The sequence below is a fragment of the Corvus hawaiiensis genome, chromosome 6, assembly GCF_020740725.1.
Source record: "Corvus hawaiiensis isolate bCorHaw1 chromosome 6, bCorHaw1.pri.cur, whole genome shotgun sequence".
Lineage (NCBI taxonomy): Eukaryota > Metazoa > Chordata > Aves > Passeriformes > Corvidae > Corvus > Corvus hawaiiensis.
In genome coordinates, this window is record NC_063218.1 from 37,838,797 (window position 1) to 37,854,664 (window position 15,868).

The 15,868-nt window shown below is 40.6% G+C and overlaps 1 protein-coding gene across 3 annotated transcripts in view; it reads left to right on the forward strand.

The window, feature by feature from the left end:
- Window positions 1-403: 403 nt before the first annotated feature.
- Window positions 404-15,868, forward strand: part of LOC125327496 (cytosolic phospholipase A2 epsilon-like) — a 32,149-nt gene continuing 16,684 nt past the window's right edge. Inside the window, exons 1-6 of one of the 3 annotated variants that reach the window (XM_048306997.1) lie at window positions 404-512; window positions 856-942; window positions 5,392-5,464; window positions 13,948-14,084; window positions 14,895-15,023; window positions 15,688-15,728. In XM_048306997.1, coding sequence (XP_048162954.1) covers window positions 486-512; window positions 856-942; window positions 5,392-5,464; window positions 13,948-14,084; window positions 14,895-15,023; window positions 15,688-15,728 — 494 coding nt within the window. In that variant the 5' untranslated portion in view covers window positions 404-485. Of the gene's footprint in view, window positions 513-855; window positions 943-5,388; window positions 5,465-13,947; window positions 14,085-14,894; window positions 15,024-15,687; window positions 15,729-15,868 lie in introns of those variants that run through there. The other 2 variants (XM_048306998.1, XM_048306999.1) reach the window with 2 other exon arrangements.

Here is a 15,868-nt window from a genome sequence, read left to right on the forward strand (position 1 = left end):
CCATATCTGTTTTTTAAATTTATTTTTTATTATGGATGCAATCATGTGTGGAATTCAGGTGTTTGCATGGAGAAGAGATGTTGATGTGTTTATTAGGCTATTGCTATCCTCACTTCTAGAATATCACTGTAAGGCTATCTTGCATAGATGATCTCTATCATGTCATCAGTCAGGTTACAGCTGCTACTGCATTTCCTCGAGCCCCAGGTGGGAACGATTTGGTCCCTCAGCACGCTCTGCTCAGCCACAAGACCTGCTCACACCTTACAGCAGCTGCTCTTTGGACAAATAATGTGGGTGGGAAATTTCCCTGTTTCAGAAATCATGGACGGGTGGAGCTCTGACTCAGTGTAATAAAACACCTGTTCAGCAGCTTCTGACACTTCTTCAAGATTGTAAAATTGTTTCAGGAGGCACTGGCACCTGTGGAGCCTGGTACTAAGGTGCCATTCACAGCAGCTGCTTTTAATGTAGCAGTGATCTCGATGGCATCGACCTCTGCCTTACCTCAGGTAAGTGGAAAACGGAGCAATGCTGGCAGGAGTCTCTTGAGATTTTGTTTTAGATTTTGCTGTGAACTACAACAGATCAAGTCTCCTGTTATCTGTAGGACATAAACTTCCAGGAAAACAAGATTGCCCTTTCTTGGATATTTGCACTTACCAGGACCTGGAGTCAGAATCTTTCCATATAGCACAGATTGTGCTGCCACATTCCTGGCACATTCATTTTATTCACCACAACGAGGAGGTGCAAATTGCCTGTTCCACATTGGAATGTTACACTGAGGAATTGAAATAAGTAAAAAAAATTGATCTTTACTCTCTTTTTCATCCTCTGTTCTTCTTCCCTCAGCATCATTCAAGCAGAAAATCAAGCCCCTTGGAAAATGAAGAAAGAAAATGGATGATGCGCTATGTAGCCCCAAGTGATGATGCTAAGGTACCAACTTCAACAAAGTAAAAATATTGGGGACTAAACCAGTGCTTTTTTTAGCAGGGTAGGACTTTCCCTCTCCCCTCCCCCCCCGCCCCCCCCGATTTGATTATTAAAAATTCACATGGTTATATAGAAATAGGAATATTTAATGAAAGAAAATTTTCTTTAGATGCAACATCTGCATAGTATTAGTTTTTTATTCCTTTATCTATTTACACAGAATGTGTTATTTTAATGGTTTTATTCCTTAGAGAAATCCCTTAGTGAAAATGTTCTTGATTTTTTGTTAAAATGAGACTGACTTCGGCCTTCTTGCAATGCCATTTATTGACTTAGTGGAGCTTTAGCCCAGAATGAATGGAAAATGCTGGCAGAGTCGGAAAGTCAGAGCATGGTTGTTGGTGAACCTTTGGGGTTTGGTCATTAATGCTAGTTTTCAAAACAAATGCCCACTTTGATCTCTGTGCACCTCTTTACAATACAGGAACAACTCTAGCAACTTTTGCAGGGCCTCTGACAGAGATATAGTGGCATCAAACACGTAGCATCTCTATCAGTGATGAGTTTTTCAGCTGGCATTGTGTCAAGCTGCCTCAAAGTAAAACCTGGGGGCTACAAACAAAAAGAAATACTTTTGATGACGTCTTAAATGATGAGTGATTCAAGTGCCAATAGCTCATATATGGTTTTTTGTTTGTTTTTTTTATGGAACCAGACTTCAAAATGAATAGAAAACTACAAGCATTGTTTTGCCTATATATGTCACAACCTTATCAGACTGATTGAGCAAACTGATCTCTTGTTAACAGCATGCTGGCAGCTCCTAAAGATGGGTATTAGTGTATAAAAAGGTGACAAACTACCAGTGGGGAGTGAAACTTGCTGTAAATGGCAATGTAACATAACCAAATCTGACATGGCATTTAGGTGTTCCTAATTTGCTGTGTGTGTGCTAAAGCTCAGCAGGAGAATGTACTAAAGCAGGAAAAGCAGCTATTGGGGAAAACAATGACCCAATCTCCTTAGCAGTTTTGTAATGATTTAATGTATTCAGACTGAAGTTGTGTTTTGGTTTAGAATATCCATGACTAAAAGCAACCAACCCTTCTTTACCACTGACATAGTTACATATACGTAAAGATTAATGAATCCAGCATATGTTTTAGAACATACATGAAGTAATATTAAAAAAGAGATCCTGTGGCCATAAACTCCTGCATATAGGGGGCTATGAGACCCTTTCCACAGCTTCAATTCATTATTTGTGCCATAATTTCTCCCTGCCAAATGAACTTCTGAAAGTTGTGTTTGCTGTCCACAGGTGTTTAACAACAAAGATATTCTCAGACACTCTTTATTTACCTCCTGGCTTTCAATATGTCTGCTCTCCTCTGTAGTAAATCTTGGCAGAAAACTGGTGTTAAAGGTGCAGACTTGTCTCAACTGGCCAATTTCTGCCCCTTACTGCTACTGGGTTTCCTGGGTAGCTTTTGGTAATTGCCTCAATTTTTGCAAGTCATAGCTTGCCATCTTCAACAGGAGGATAATCATTAGTAGAGAGCTATTAGAAAGGATAGCATGCTTGTAGCAGACCTTGAGTTCCAGAAGTAAACAGGTATAAAGCTTTCCTAAATGTAAGTGCTCAAACATTTGCTTAAGAACTCGTTTCAATTTGAGACGACTTTGCGTAGCTGTGTGATAAACTGAATTACTGGATTTGGTTTAGGAAAACATGCCTGGGGCTGTGCATGGAATTTAGCTGTTGCCTACATGTAGTGCAAAGCCAAATATGCTCCACTGCTAAATATTCAGGAAAATGTAACAACAATTCACAATTTTGTGGAGCTGGCTCAGCCTGTGTTCTGATAATGCTGGGATCTTACCTCCCCTGTTTAGAACACAGCCATGTAAAATATCCTGTGTTTTACATATGACTGAGCAACAGGGATTAATTTATTTTTTAGCTTTGGAATACACCCACTCAGAAGCTGAGATATTCTGTTCTTTGTATCCTGATAAAGAGAACTTAGCCCACTTGTTGTTTCGGATGTGCTGCTTCTGCACCTCACAGCAAAAAGTGTTAGCATTTTAACCAGTCATCTCACTGAAGACATTCTGATATGATTCCTCATCACAAGCTTGAGCTTATGGGCAAGCCTTGTGGTTATATTAGGCACTGGCTATCTTCTATTTAACATGCCTTTCAATTACCCAGCATTTTATAAAGACATCAATCTTGCCATTTTACTGGACAACTTCGTAGCCTGGAAATTACTGCATTTTTTGTGCAATTTCCTTTTATGACCTTCATGTCTTTCATTCTTATAAAGATGGAAATTATTTGAGAGGTTAAGCTAAATTTTGTCATGATGGATTCCCCATGGTCCAACACTACACACTTCAGCTGATGTACTGTCTTGTCTCACTGATTTCTTACACTTCGATCTTTTTTTCAGTCTTTGACTTTTGTCACAGTAGCAGCACCTCTGTATGTGCTTTCTCTTATTTCACTCCAGAGTTTCTCCCTGTAATTTTAATTGAAGTTTCTCAGAAAATAGATAACATCTCCTAATTATTTCATCATCTTCCAGCAGCTCTCCACTATTTCACTGCAGATTATCTTTTCCAGATTTTGGTCATTAGCTTTCATGACAGCTTCTTTCTTTGGCCACCCGTTCTTGTTGATGATGTTTCATGTTGTGACTTTACTGAGAATTAGTGATCTGTTTGTCTTCTGCCATTATCTGAACTTCTCCTAGAGCTCTTTCTGAATATCAGTGACCACCTACCTACTGGTCACTGAAGTGGCCACCTATTGCTTGACCCAATATATACTGTGCCTTCAGTATTATTTGTCAGTATCTTTTTGCAAATACACAAATGGCATCATAACAAGTTTGGCCATTTTGTAACTTCCACAGACCCTTGCTACTAGAACTGCAAACTAACACTTCCCTGCTCCTAAATCTGCCTCATTTTAATGTTGTAGTATTTTTTTTTTCATTAATGCTTTTCTCAGAAGTCCTTAAAAAATTCCTTATTATTTCATAGCCTGACTAACTCAAGGTGACTTTTTTATATGCCTATTATTTATAGATATACTATTTATACCTTCCCCTTTTATTGGAGATACCCAGTTCAGGATCTGCTGATAACATCTTTGTATGCAGATTAAAGCTCTTCACGGAGCAGTAGCAGTCAGACCTCAGGAATTGACAGTTTGCATTTTCTTTCCAGTGCAAAGCCCCATCCTCAGACATTCACTGCAGTCATTTTGTTACTCCTTCTATCTAACAAGACCTGTTACTACTATAATCATACATCAACTCCAGAACTTATTAATACAATTTGAAATTTCTGAAATTCCTTCTTTTCTTCTGCTTCTGTCTCTGAACAGTGATAGAGGGAGCCATCCCCAGTGCTCATTTACCCTTTTCATTCAGTCTCTTTAGTCCAACCATGATGCAATTCTCTCTCCTTTCTATAAGCCTCAGCTGTTTTGATAATTTTTTTCCCTACTGTTCCCACAGTTGGGGAATCAATATAACCATGTCTGCTGGAGTCATAGTAAGTATTGTCTATTTTCTCCTTGGTTTTGCTGATACCCTACTTGCTCTAGCTGCTGCTAGGGGACATGATGAGCATGTTCTCTGAAGATGTAAAATCCATCAAGCACACGTGATTGTCACAACTTTTACTGACCCAGATGGTCAGTCCTGGCACCTTCAACAAGGAATTGGAGATAGCTTTCTTTGAAATTAAGGATTTTAGTCAGAACTATTCCATGTCTATCAATCAGATAACCATTCTTGGTAAGGAAAACCAGTGCTCCCAAAAAGCAAGCTAGGAGTGTTTGTCCAAAGCTGTGTGTTGCGTAGTCCTGAGACATTCCCTAAGGTGCTAACACTCATTCTTCGTCATCTCTCTCTTATGGAAATGATTCTTTTAAAAACAAGCAAGAAAACGTAGAAAGACCTTTTTCCCCCCTTCTCTCCAATTATCCAAGCACTGCATTAAAAGTGGAACCTTTTGTATAGGCCTTGATTCTATCTACAGCACAACAGAGGCTCTTGGTCAATAGCCAACCAAATTTGAAGCATCTCTTATTTCTGGATTCACTGAATTTTGTCTTCATATTGGCTGCTGATGGTCATGTGTACAATTTAATGTTACTGGCTAAATGAACTTTGTCAGCTTATTTACCCCATCTTAACTTTGCTATTCATCTTCTCTTTCCACACCTTCTCTTTGTGTGCTTAGATAACTACAGGCTTTCGGGGTCAATGAAGTTTGTGGAGAAAAGTGCATTTTGCTGCCTATTTTTGCTGTGATGCCAACTGGAAGAGACAACTTCAGCAGAACCTTCATTCTTTTCAGTGTTTGATTGCATTACAGTCAACACACATTCAAAACTTTAAAATACATCTCCTTTGTTATTTTTTTTTTCAGCAGGAAGAAATAACACCTTACTCCTTGCTTACTGTAAGAATCATAAAGCTGAAAAATGCTCATCAGGCAGATATTTGTAAGTACCAGATTTTCTTATTGATGTTACACTATTCTCAAATTACTGTATCAGCCCCTGCTTGTGCTAGATACTGCACAAATACAAAACACCAAAGTCATACTAGCTAAGAAATCACAGTTGAAGGCAATTTATGCCACAGAATATTTAATTGCAATTTCAGGGGTTTCTTGGGTTTTTTCCACATTATTTATCTGAGAAGTTGGCTTTTTAGGGGTTTGAAAATATCTTAACATGAGTTTTAACACACAGATGTTTATATAACATGTCCATGACAAATGCATAGAATATAGAGCTGAAATACTTACACACCAGTCTGTCCTGATTCTTTGGTTGTCCTGAGCATCATGACATCAGCTGACTCTTGCCCACCAGTGAAAGACGTCTAACAGAAATCTTTTTAGTACATGATATGTTACAGCTTACATGCAAAGTGTTCTGAAAATGTGTGATATTTGGCCAGTCCTTGCCTGGTGGCTCACATTCACAGAGGTTTTTCTCTAGAGAATTTTCTCCTGCTGTTCCTACGTGTGTCTCATGAACTTGACACATCACTAATAGCACAGTTTTGCATTTCCCTTTACCGTACTGTTCTTCCTTCCCTTGTTTTGCATTTTCTTTCCTTTTTGGGAGATCATGATGAAGTTTGCTGAATCCATAATATCTTACAGATAAAATTTCTCACCATCTCTTTGTATTTCTCTCACTTTGGTGTTTCAAGAACATGGATGTCACCCTTGTCAGTTTTCCAATCAAGTGGAGAGAAGGGTTCAGTTCATGTTGTCTGTAATATTGGTTTGCAAAGAATAGAAAAAATATTATAGTATAACAAAGAAAGTTGAACTAATTTCTGTTCCTTTTGAGAGCTGTGAAACACTGCATGTGTATGCAAGGCCTCACCTTCATTCCTTCGAATTGTTGATTTAACTTCTCTTAGTATCAACTTTGATCTAGAATGAAAATTGAACAAGAGGATAAGAACTATGATTCAGCTGCTTATGCAAAGGGATTGCATGAAGTAAAATGATGCTGCAGTTTCAGAAAATAGTGTTACAGTTGTGACCTTGAGGACAGGGAAATTTCTGAGAAGTCTCACTTAGTGAGATGTAGACATTTTGAAAATTCTGGTTATCACCAAAATGTATACCCCTGATGTAGAGCTCAGGATATGTGGGCTCAGTTTTTAGCTCTGTTCACAGACTTGTTGCATAAGAAGTTTAGGCAAATTTATACATCCAAACATTCTGTGCCTCTGTTGTCCTGTCTACAAAGCATAGAGTATCTTCTCCAACACATTTGGTCTCTCTCTCATCTATTTAGATGTGCTCATATTGAATCTCCTGCTACTGTAGAGAGATTTTAATTTAAGATGTGAGGTAAGGCCTAGAAACAGTGAGAAGTATTCTCAGGTTCTTTTGTTAATTACAGTAAATAAGACTTGGGGACCAGCTGGTGAAGAAAAAGATGTCTTTTCTTTCTGTCAGTAATTCCCAATCTGCTCTGTGAGCCTGTTTGAGCCTCTCTGTTAAGGGTGTCATAGAATGAAGCACGGTAGACCAGGATGCTGTTGAACAAGGAAGACAAATATCAGGTAGCTCTTTGTTGACTGAGCAGCAACCTACCTCTGCTTTCAAAGAAGTTGGAGTCTCACAGGAAAAATAGTGTGATACACTGTGATTTAAAAACTTCAGGACAATTCAAGAAAGATATATTGTAGCTTTCAAGTGCTTGATTTTGCACTGCTGTTGATGTTCTTTTAGCTTAGTGTTTTGATTTTAACATTTGAATGCATTTGAAGTATCAGAAAACTGAAATAACTACACATGCTAGCGTGTGCTAATGAGAATAGTGAAATTATGTTTACTTAGCCTTTTCTCAGCAATATGATCTTCCCCCTGGAAAACTGATCATAAGCATCTGATACAAATGCTAACTAACTGTGAGATATCTGTAGAAGACTGACAATTTTTGTAATAACGTATTTCAGACTTCCCTAGATTTTCATCCTCCCTGAATCAAATCCAGGAACAAGCCACCTTTTTAATCAACTGCAGACACTTCTATGACTTGCTTTTACTGCCTGCATTCTGGCTTCCCATCTTTTTCAGTATGTGCAGTGCTCCATTCCACAATTTTCTCTCAGTTTGTTGCAAGTGCAGTTACACCAGTTTATTTGGTCATAAAGTTTCTACATTTTTCCTTGACTTACTTGCCAAATCCTGGCTTCAGGGAACACTGCTTCTGTATATTTCCACTGACGTTCCTCACTGTCACATGCACCCAACTTAATCTTGGCTGTTTTTTTAAATATGCACCTCAGGATCCATGGGATGTGTGTTTCATGAGCCTTGGATGAAATCCAAGCTTATCCTGAAATCTGATGTTACACCTTTGCCTGTAGACAACACATGATGGTGGAGCTTGGCACACAAAGAAAAAAATTAAACCGAAAAGAAAACAGTCCACTCCTCCTCACTGGATCAATTGGCCCCTTTGATATCCCTGCTGTCACCCCACCCCTTTTGTGGTCTCCTCTATACTCCAGTGATGTTTCTCTCCAGCATCTGCTTCATGCTACATATAATTGGTTTCTGTCTTGTCTTATCTTACCATGCAAATGCTCTTGACAGACCTGGGCTAATTATTTTCCACTGTGCTCCTAAATAACCTTTATGCCAATTAGTAATCATGGGTCAGACTCAAATGTTTCTGGCACTCCCTGATTTCACTGTGGGCACTGGAGAGGGCACCCAGATAAGATCACTCACACTCATCCTGCTGCCCTGCAGGCACTGAGTGTCATCACCAGGCTCCAATGCTCTATTTGGTTTGGCTGTGAAGGTGGTGGGGGTACTAGAAAGGAATAAATTCCTTTAAAGTTTGAGTCTCTTGCAGTCTGGCACCTGTTTTGCAGTGATATTCCCCTCCTCAGTCCAAGACTGCATGCAGCCTTGGGAAAAAGAATGACTTTTTGGGTCATTGGTGTGTCTGTTTGCTCCTTTTCAGCTGGAAGTCGCTGCTAGTGCTTTTACAAAAGCTCGTCTTTCCTAACTTTATTAATGGTGCCACTTCTTTTACAGAACTCCCGATGTGTGGGACAGATATCTGGTCAGGATGAGATGGCAGGGAAAATGGTGTATTAGCTTCTTTTCTTGCTGCTGACACCCCTTCCAGTGACTGTTTCCCAAAAGAATGGGAAAGGAGAGGGGTGATGGGAGAGGAGGGCCATGGTGGCACAGACTCTCCAACACCTTCCAGCTGCTCTCCTTAAACAAGTGAGTTACTGGGTGGCCACACAGACCTGCACCAAGCTCCCAGCCTGGCCCACTTTCACCGGCATTAGCACTTACTTGGTTTATGGCAGCCCCTAAACCCCACAGCTGAAGCTGACACCTTACCCTGCTCCATGGGCAGACAGAGGATCCGTGAGGGGATCTGCCTCATCTGGCATGCCTGGAGCCCAGGCACCAAGAGAGGGGATTTGCCCTGAGGCAACACAAGTGGAAGCAAACCTCTTTCAGCTCCTTAGCACAGGTGACAGACCTGCAGTGATGTCATCTCTCCACCACTACTTAGTGCCCTGTGAAAGAGCAAAACTCTGCTGGACTCCACTGGATCTCACATAATCCTGAAGACCTGAGTAAAGAGGTCTCTGTGACAGCACTGCTCTCTGAAACTGTGGCAGCCTACATGGGTACCAGCTGATTCCACATTCCAAGAGCTGACCTTTGCTGCTGGAGTGCAGGTTCAGGCTCATTAACACAGATGAGAAGAGTGGTGGTGTCAGGCCTGGCTTGGCATATTTGGCCTCACTGGTGCTGAGTGTTTGCAATGCTCTTCCTGGACTGCAGAGGTGAATTTGAGCTCTGTGTCCCAGTGAGAAATTACTTGGAGTGAGCTTCAGGCTGACAGGTGTTGTTTTTTCTAGGAGATAGTAACTTCTCTGAGAAGATCTGTTTTGCCAGATCAAAAAGCTGTCAGAGCTGAGGTAGGAAAGTTAAAGTCTTGAGTTAAAATGTGACTGCACTTATCAGGTGTATTTTCTACTGTAGGAAAGAGGCACATGTGGAAACTTTCTCAACTGTGGAAACAAACCTATTAGTCTTAGCTGGGTTGTCAGAACAATCACTCCTCTCCCTCGACTCTTCCTTTTGTTTTCAGAAATTCCTTTGGTTTTCCACCTTTGGATGAAGAGAGACCTTATATTTATAAAAGAGGAGCTCAGAGACTTTGTCCTCTAAGACCTAACGAAATAATTTTCTGGAAGCTTTTGTATTATCCCTTCAGAAGAAATGAGTCAGTTCTGCAGCAGTACACTTGGAGTCTTTGCAAATCAGAGTCGTTCTCCAGAGACATTAGGGGTTATTTTTGCTACAGAAAATAAGTGCAAGCAAATTAGGGAGAGTACAGCTAGTGCTAGTGGTACTAATGGTCCTGTCCCAGGAAAGCAAGTGGTGCTGGTGGGAGCACAGTGGCGCAGGAGCGAGTGGTGATTCAGGATGTGAAACTCTGAGCTGGGACAGCAGCAGGTACTGCACCCGCTGAATCTGCTCCAGGGAGAAAATCCTACTTTGCCACTTGATGTAAATGGCTGGACTGGGTGAAGGGCTCATTCACACGGGGACTCCATTCATCCCTGGTCAAGGACATCACTGATTAAGCATGGTAGATCTATGAGCTTTTGTTATTTGCACACATAGCAAGCCACAGAGAGTAATATTGTGCTTACAGATGGGTGTTGCACCTGGATGCTGGTAGAGACCTGAGCCAAGTTCAAATCATCTCTTAGATAAACAGCAGTAGGAGGTAAATTCTTAATACTGTTTGTATTGTACTAAGCTGGTGAGGGAAAATGTTCCCAAATATCATGTCCAACAATTGAGAAATGGGAGCGGTGAACTGTAGTAAACTAGGATTCAAGGAGAACCTGTCTGTGCAGGTGGAGAATATTTCACTAGAAGAAAACTATTTCTTCGTTTTGGTGTTACGAAATGCAGTACCAGGACAGGTGGGATTTTGTAGTTTACATTCATTTTTCTTATGAGACTACTTTTTCATATGTGCTTTGGTTTTCAGTGGTGAAATGTTCTCCTTACCTGTGATGCAGATGAGTGATTTTAGCACATTATGGTTCATTTCAGGTACACCTTACAGGACTGTACAGAGTAGCACACATGGCTGAAGTTCTGAACTACTTTTGGTCTTGTATTTTTAACCCCATCTTTAGCTTGAAGACAAAGTTGAGAAGCAATTTCACCATCATACAAATTAAATCAGTAGTTACAAATTGGAAAAGGACATCAGGGTCACTTAGTGCTGATTTTCAAAGAGACTGAGTTCAGATGTCTCAGTGTTTACATGAGGTGACATTATGTCATCAGGGAAGTTGCAACACAGAAATAAGGGCCTGGCATGGCATGAAACTGCTAACAAAGCCCAGCAACTGCATTAGAACTAGAGAATGAAGAAAATGCAAGTACATTTTTTTTTTTTTTTTTGTATTAGCTCTCAGGTAGCAATGAATAAACTGGAACATTTTCAGTAGCTCTCTTGTACACTTTTTTCAGGGGTAAGAGGGAGCAATGTAAGCTGACTAGTCATTTCAAGGGCTCCCATGTATGGGTAGTCATCACAGTATTCAGCAGACATTCAACTATCCTATTTTTATTTATCTCATTGTTTGCCTCACAGTTTAGCCTCGGTTCAAGTGAGCTGCCACTTCTACAGAAATACATAAGGTCAGTTAGAGTCCCAGCATGGGGATACTCTCTGTACACTTAAAGGAAAACAGAAAATCACAGGAATCCTATGGAAAACAATAACCTCTCCACGTTGGTAGGGACTGTAGATGAATTGTGGCAAAACCACATGTGGCATAGTCCCCTTTCTTCACAGGAAGGGAATGTATTTTGTCCTAGTGGTATCACCTCACCCCATCTTCAAGGTGAAATTTACATACAGCAGGAGTTACTGACACTACTGTGTAATTTGTCTGTGACCACTGGCCTTGTTACGGTAGAGTCACACAAAGTGGCTGCGGTGTGAAGGCACTTCTGGAGATTGTGTAGTCCAGACCCCTGCCCTAAACAGGAGTAGCTTCAGCAGGTTGCTCAGAGCCATATCCAGTCAGGTTTTGAACATCCCCAAGGGTAGAGGGTTCACAACCTTTCTGGGTAATCTGTGACAGCGTTTGACAGTGTCATGGTAAAAATGAAGTTTTTGCTTATGTGTCAGTGGGATTTCCTGCATTTTGGTTTGTGTCCTTTGCCTTTTACCTTTCACTGGGCACCACTGAGGAGGGTTTGACTCAGACTTCTTTATTTTTCTCTCCCCTGATCAGGTATTTACACAAATTGATAAGACCCTCTAAGCCTTCTCTGTTTCAGGCTGAAGAGTCTCAGCTCTCTCAGCTTCTCCTCATAGAGCAGATGCTCCGTTCCCCCATTTTCTTTCTGGACTTTTTTGTTCAGCTCCCTTCAGCACATCCTTACCTCTCTTGTACTGGGGAGCCCAGAGATGTGGCCTTGTCAGTGCTGAGCAGAGAGGAAGGACCACCTTTCCAGCTGCTGGCAACACTTCCGATGCAGCCTAGGAGGCTGTTGGCCTCGCTTGCCACATCACTGCCCTGTGTTCAACTCAGTGTCCACTAACATGAACAGGTGCCTCTCTGCAGAGCTGCTGTCCAGCTGGTCAGCCCTCAGCCCATCCTGGTGCTGGGGTGTTACCTCCTCATGTGAAGGATTTTGCATTTCCCTTGGTGAACTTCAGGAGGCTCATGTTGGCTCTGTTCCCCCACCTGTCCAGGTCCTTCTGAATGGCAGCACAGCTTTCTGGTGTGTCAACCACTCCCCCGAGTTTTGCTCCACCTGCAAACTTGCTGAAGCTGAGCTCTGTCTCATCATTCACATTGTTAATACAGATGTTAAACAGCATTGGCCCCACTATCAGCCCCTGGGATACACCAGTAGTGAGTGGCCTCCAGCTGTACTTTGTGCTGCTGATAACAATCACTTGATCCTGGTAGTTAGACCAGTTTTTAATCCACCCCACTTTCCATTTATCTATCCTGTACTTCATCAGTTTGACAAAGAATTGTCAATAGCTGATTTTTGCATAAATATTTATGAAATCAACACACACACTGAAAAGTAATTTTAGAAAGTAGCCTCACTAAGATACCTTGTCAAAGAAAACACTCCTGAAAATCAGTAAATTCCAGCTAAAACAGTAACAAAAGACATTCATAAATGCTGCACCTGTCCATTCATGCTTGGCTCAGAGATTTAGCAGTGCCAGCTTTCTCAGTTATATCATGAGTCTTATTTTATGCAGTGTGTGATGGAAAAAATGGAATTTAAAATAAGGGCAAAGCATTTTTGTTTTCAAGACCATTTTGATTTTCTTTAAGAAGAAGAAAGGAAAAGAAAAGGATATGCTTTTGCAAGTACAGCAAAAATATGGAAATGTGTCCTTCCTGCACCATATGAAAGCTAGAAACTAAAAGGAAGAGAAATTATGTCTTAAATCAGTTCAGAAATGTTGATTTCTGAATTACATCCCACCTTATCCACTTTGGCAATTTTGGGGATGCTGGATTCATGTTTCTGGAACACTTGAGATAGGCAGTGGTACGTGCATTAACAAGAGGAGGAATGGTCCAGATGCCCTGAAGCCACATTTAGTTCTTGGCTATTGTACAGGCTCTGTAGCTCAGAGGCAATGACACCATTTGTCAGGATGAGTACATCACAGCTCAGCAGCCTCACTCCACTCCCTTCATCCACAAGATGCAACTCCTTTCTGCCACTTCACTTTTCCTGAGAAGAGATGTGAAGAAGGGAATTAGATTCCAGGTCTTTCAGGCATCAGCAAAAGCCAGGAAAAGGCTGCAGCTCCTACTGACCTCCTGAAGCAGCAATTGTGCTGCTGGTAGGCCTCTCCCTTCCTACCCCACCTAGGGAGACAATGATCAAGGTCACTGGAATAATTAATTGTCTGTCATAAAAAGTTAATAACCAGGTATGTCAGTCATTTACTGTCTGAATCAGACTTAAATCTGATTCTTTTGATATTTCTCACAAAGTTAAATTGCTACAGAGACAATTTATGTACAATCCCTCTCAGAGTCTGAAGCTCACGCTGTGCTGCCTCTGTCATGGTTTTGCCTGCCAAATTTTGTTGATATGGAGCAATATAAGACTCCTGAATATACACACTGTTCTATTTGCTAGCTAGGATTGTATTTTTCCTTTTAATGTATAAGATTATGCATAATTGTTTGAATGCACTGTTTTTAAAAATAGTGTTGTGATGAACAACTTAATTTTATCCAGCTGTGTGATTTCTGTCTTCCTGATTTGGCCAGTGTTTATCACAAAGAACTGGCCATCTCTCACCCACATTGAAGCTGTAGAGCATTTCAATGTCTCCACTGCTTGTATCGTGCTTCCTCTGCCAGATATTCTGTGCCTATGTTTCTACAGTAAGCCAATCTGATTGCTATGTGAGCCTCTGGTTGCCAACAGCTTCAGATGAGATATTCCACACCCAAACCATCCAAAACTGCAGAAATCCTGTGTGGAATGAAACTTTCTATTTCCGGATACAGAGAAAAGTCAAGGTAAAGAAACCAAAAACTCTCTTTCTTATCTCATCTCTACACAGTGTCTTTCAGTTTAGCCCCAAACCCCTAAACTAGAAATGTCTTCTCATGCATTTCTGGGTTTACTTAAAATCCCCCATGCAAGTTGAAGCAAAAAAATTCTGGCTTTGCTGGAATCCAGTTTGCTCCTAACAGATATTTATTATTTATTTATGGGTAATGAGAGTCTGACCTCCTTGGGGAAGGCTGATGGGACCCATGACAGTGACAACACAGAGAAACTGAAATGAAAATACAAAATTACAGTATAACAGAAAAACACATCTTCTTCTGAGAGGACATGAAATAATGGCAGGAGATAATGCTAGGAAGCTGCTAAATTCTAATATGATTAAGATGTTTACTCAGTTTGCTGCTGATAACTGCACTACACTCAAATACCTCTGAACAAGTGGCTGAAAGCGGAATGTCCAAGGACCTAGAAAGGTGATGATTGATATGAAGTGTTCTCTATTGCCTGTGCTGATATGAAACAATATAGGACTTTTGGCAATCCATATTCCTCCCTAGAAAACTGCATTTTTTATGAGAGCTACCTAAAAGCATAACAGCTGACCCAAAAGAGATCTCAGTTCAGCTTTAATTGATGAGACTAAGAGCTGGTTCTTTATACTCGCTTTCTTACTCTTCCTTCTGACACTTTTTCATCAATACTTTTCTACTTCCTCTCTGTAAAGCAGATACTAAGCCTGGAAGAGCTGCAGAATGTCATACTTCTTGTATGTCATACATGCTAGTGAATTGGATAATTTTCATTTCTTTTCCCAGAATGTTCTGGAAATTACTGTTTCTGACGATGACATCATTCGTGATGATGACCGTACAATTGTGCTTTTTGATGTAGCTAAAATCCCCCTTGGGGAAAGAGTTTTTACGTCATTCCCACTAAACCCAGAGGTAAGAGCTCGGTCAGACATTTAGTGCAGCTTGGTGTCCATTCTCTCCCCTCTGGTTAAGGAGGTGTACTGTCTCTTCTGGTTTTTACCACTAGGACCAGCTTGGTGGTAAAAATGTAGCAAAATTTATTAATATCCTGGAAACTGCACATCAGTGACAAAATAGATGGCCTTCTCAAATTCCTGTTGGTTTCCTCTGGCACAGATCATGGCCAAGTTCCCAAGCCCCAGAGTAGATGCAATTTTAGGGAAGCTTTGCACTTTCAATAATCTGATAGAAAATGATAGTTTATCTAATCCTCACAAAGACTATAAAAACCAAAACAATGCAAGCACAGGGAAATGGCCTGTTTCCACAATATTTTTCTTAACATTAAACCTTAACATATCATGTTCAGCTGGCAGAGAAGAAAGTGTGTTAGTTAGGGAGAAAGGTTTGTTACGGAGATTTATAAGCACCAAACACCTTTCGTTCTGTGAGTAATATTGAGAACTTTTCGTTGGAGAAGAAACAGCTGCCTCTGTCATTTAATGCTGATAATAGCAAGCACAAACCAGAATATTTTTGCTTACTAAATGTAAAGGACACTGTGCTTGCAAAAATTAAGATTGCTTTGAAAACCTCTGCACATGCTAATTGAGACAGAGTTTTGTTTTATTTTCAGGGGAAAGAGGAGCTGGAAGTTGAGTTTGTATTGGAGAGCATGTGAGTAAAACCCCATTATTATTGGAGTAGTGGCTTGGAGTTATGCATTAGTGCAGGGAAACCTTTTGTAGATGCAGTATTGCCTCAATGGCCAGAAACAAGTTTTTCCAAACTTAATATGTGCATTAAAAAATCATTGT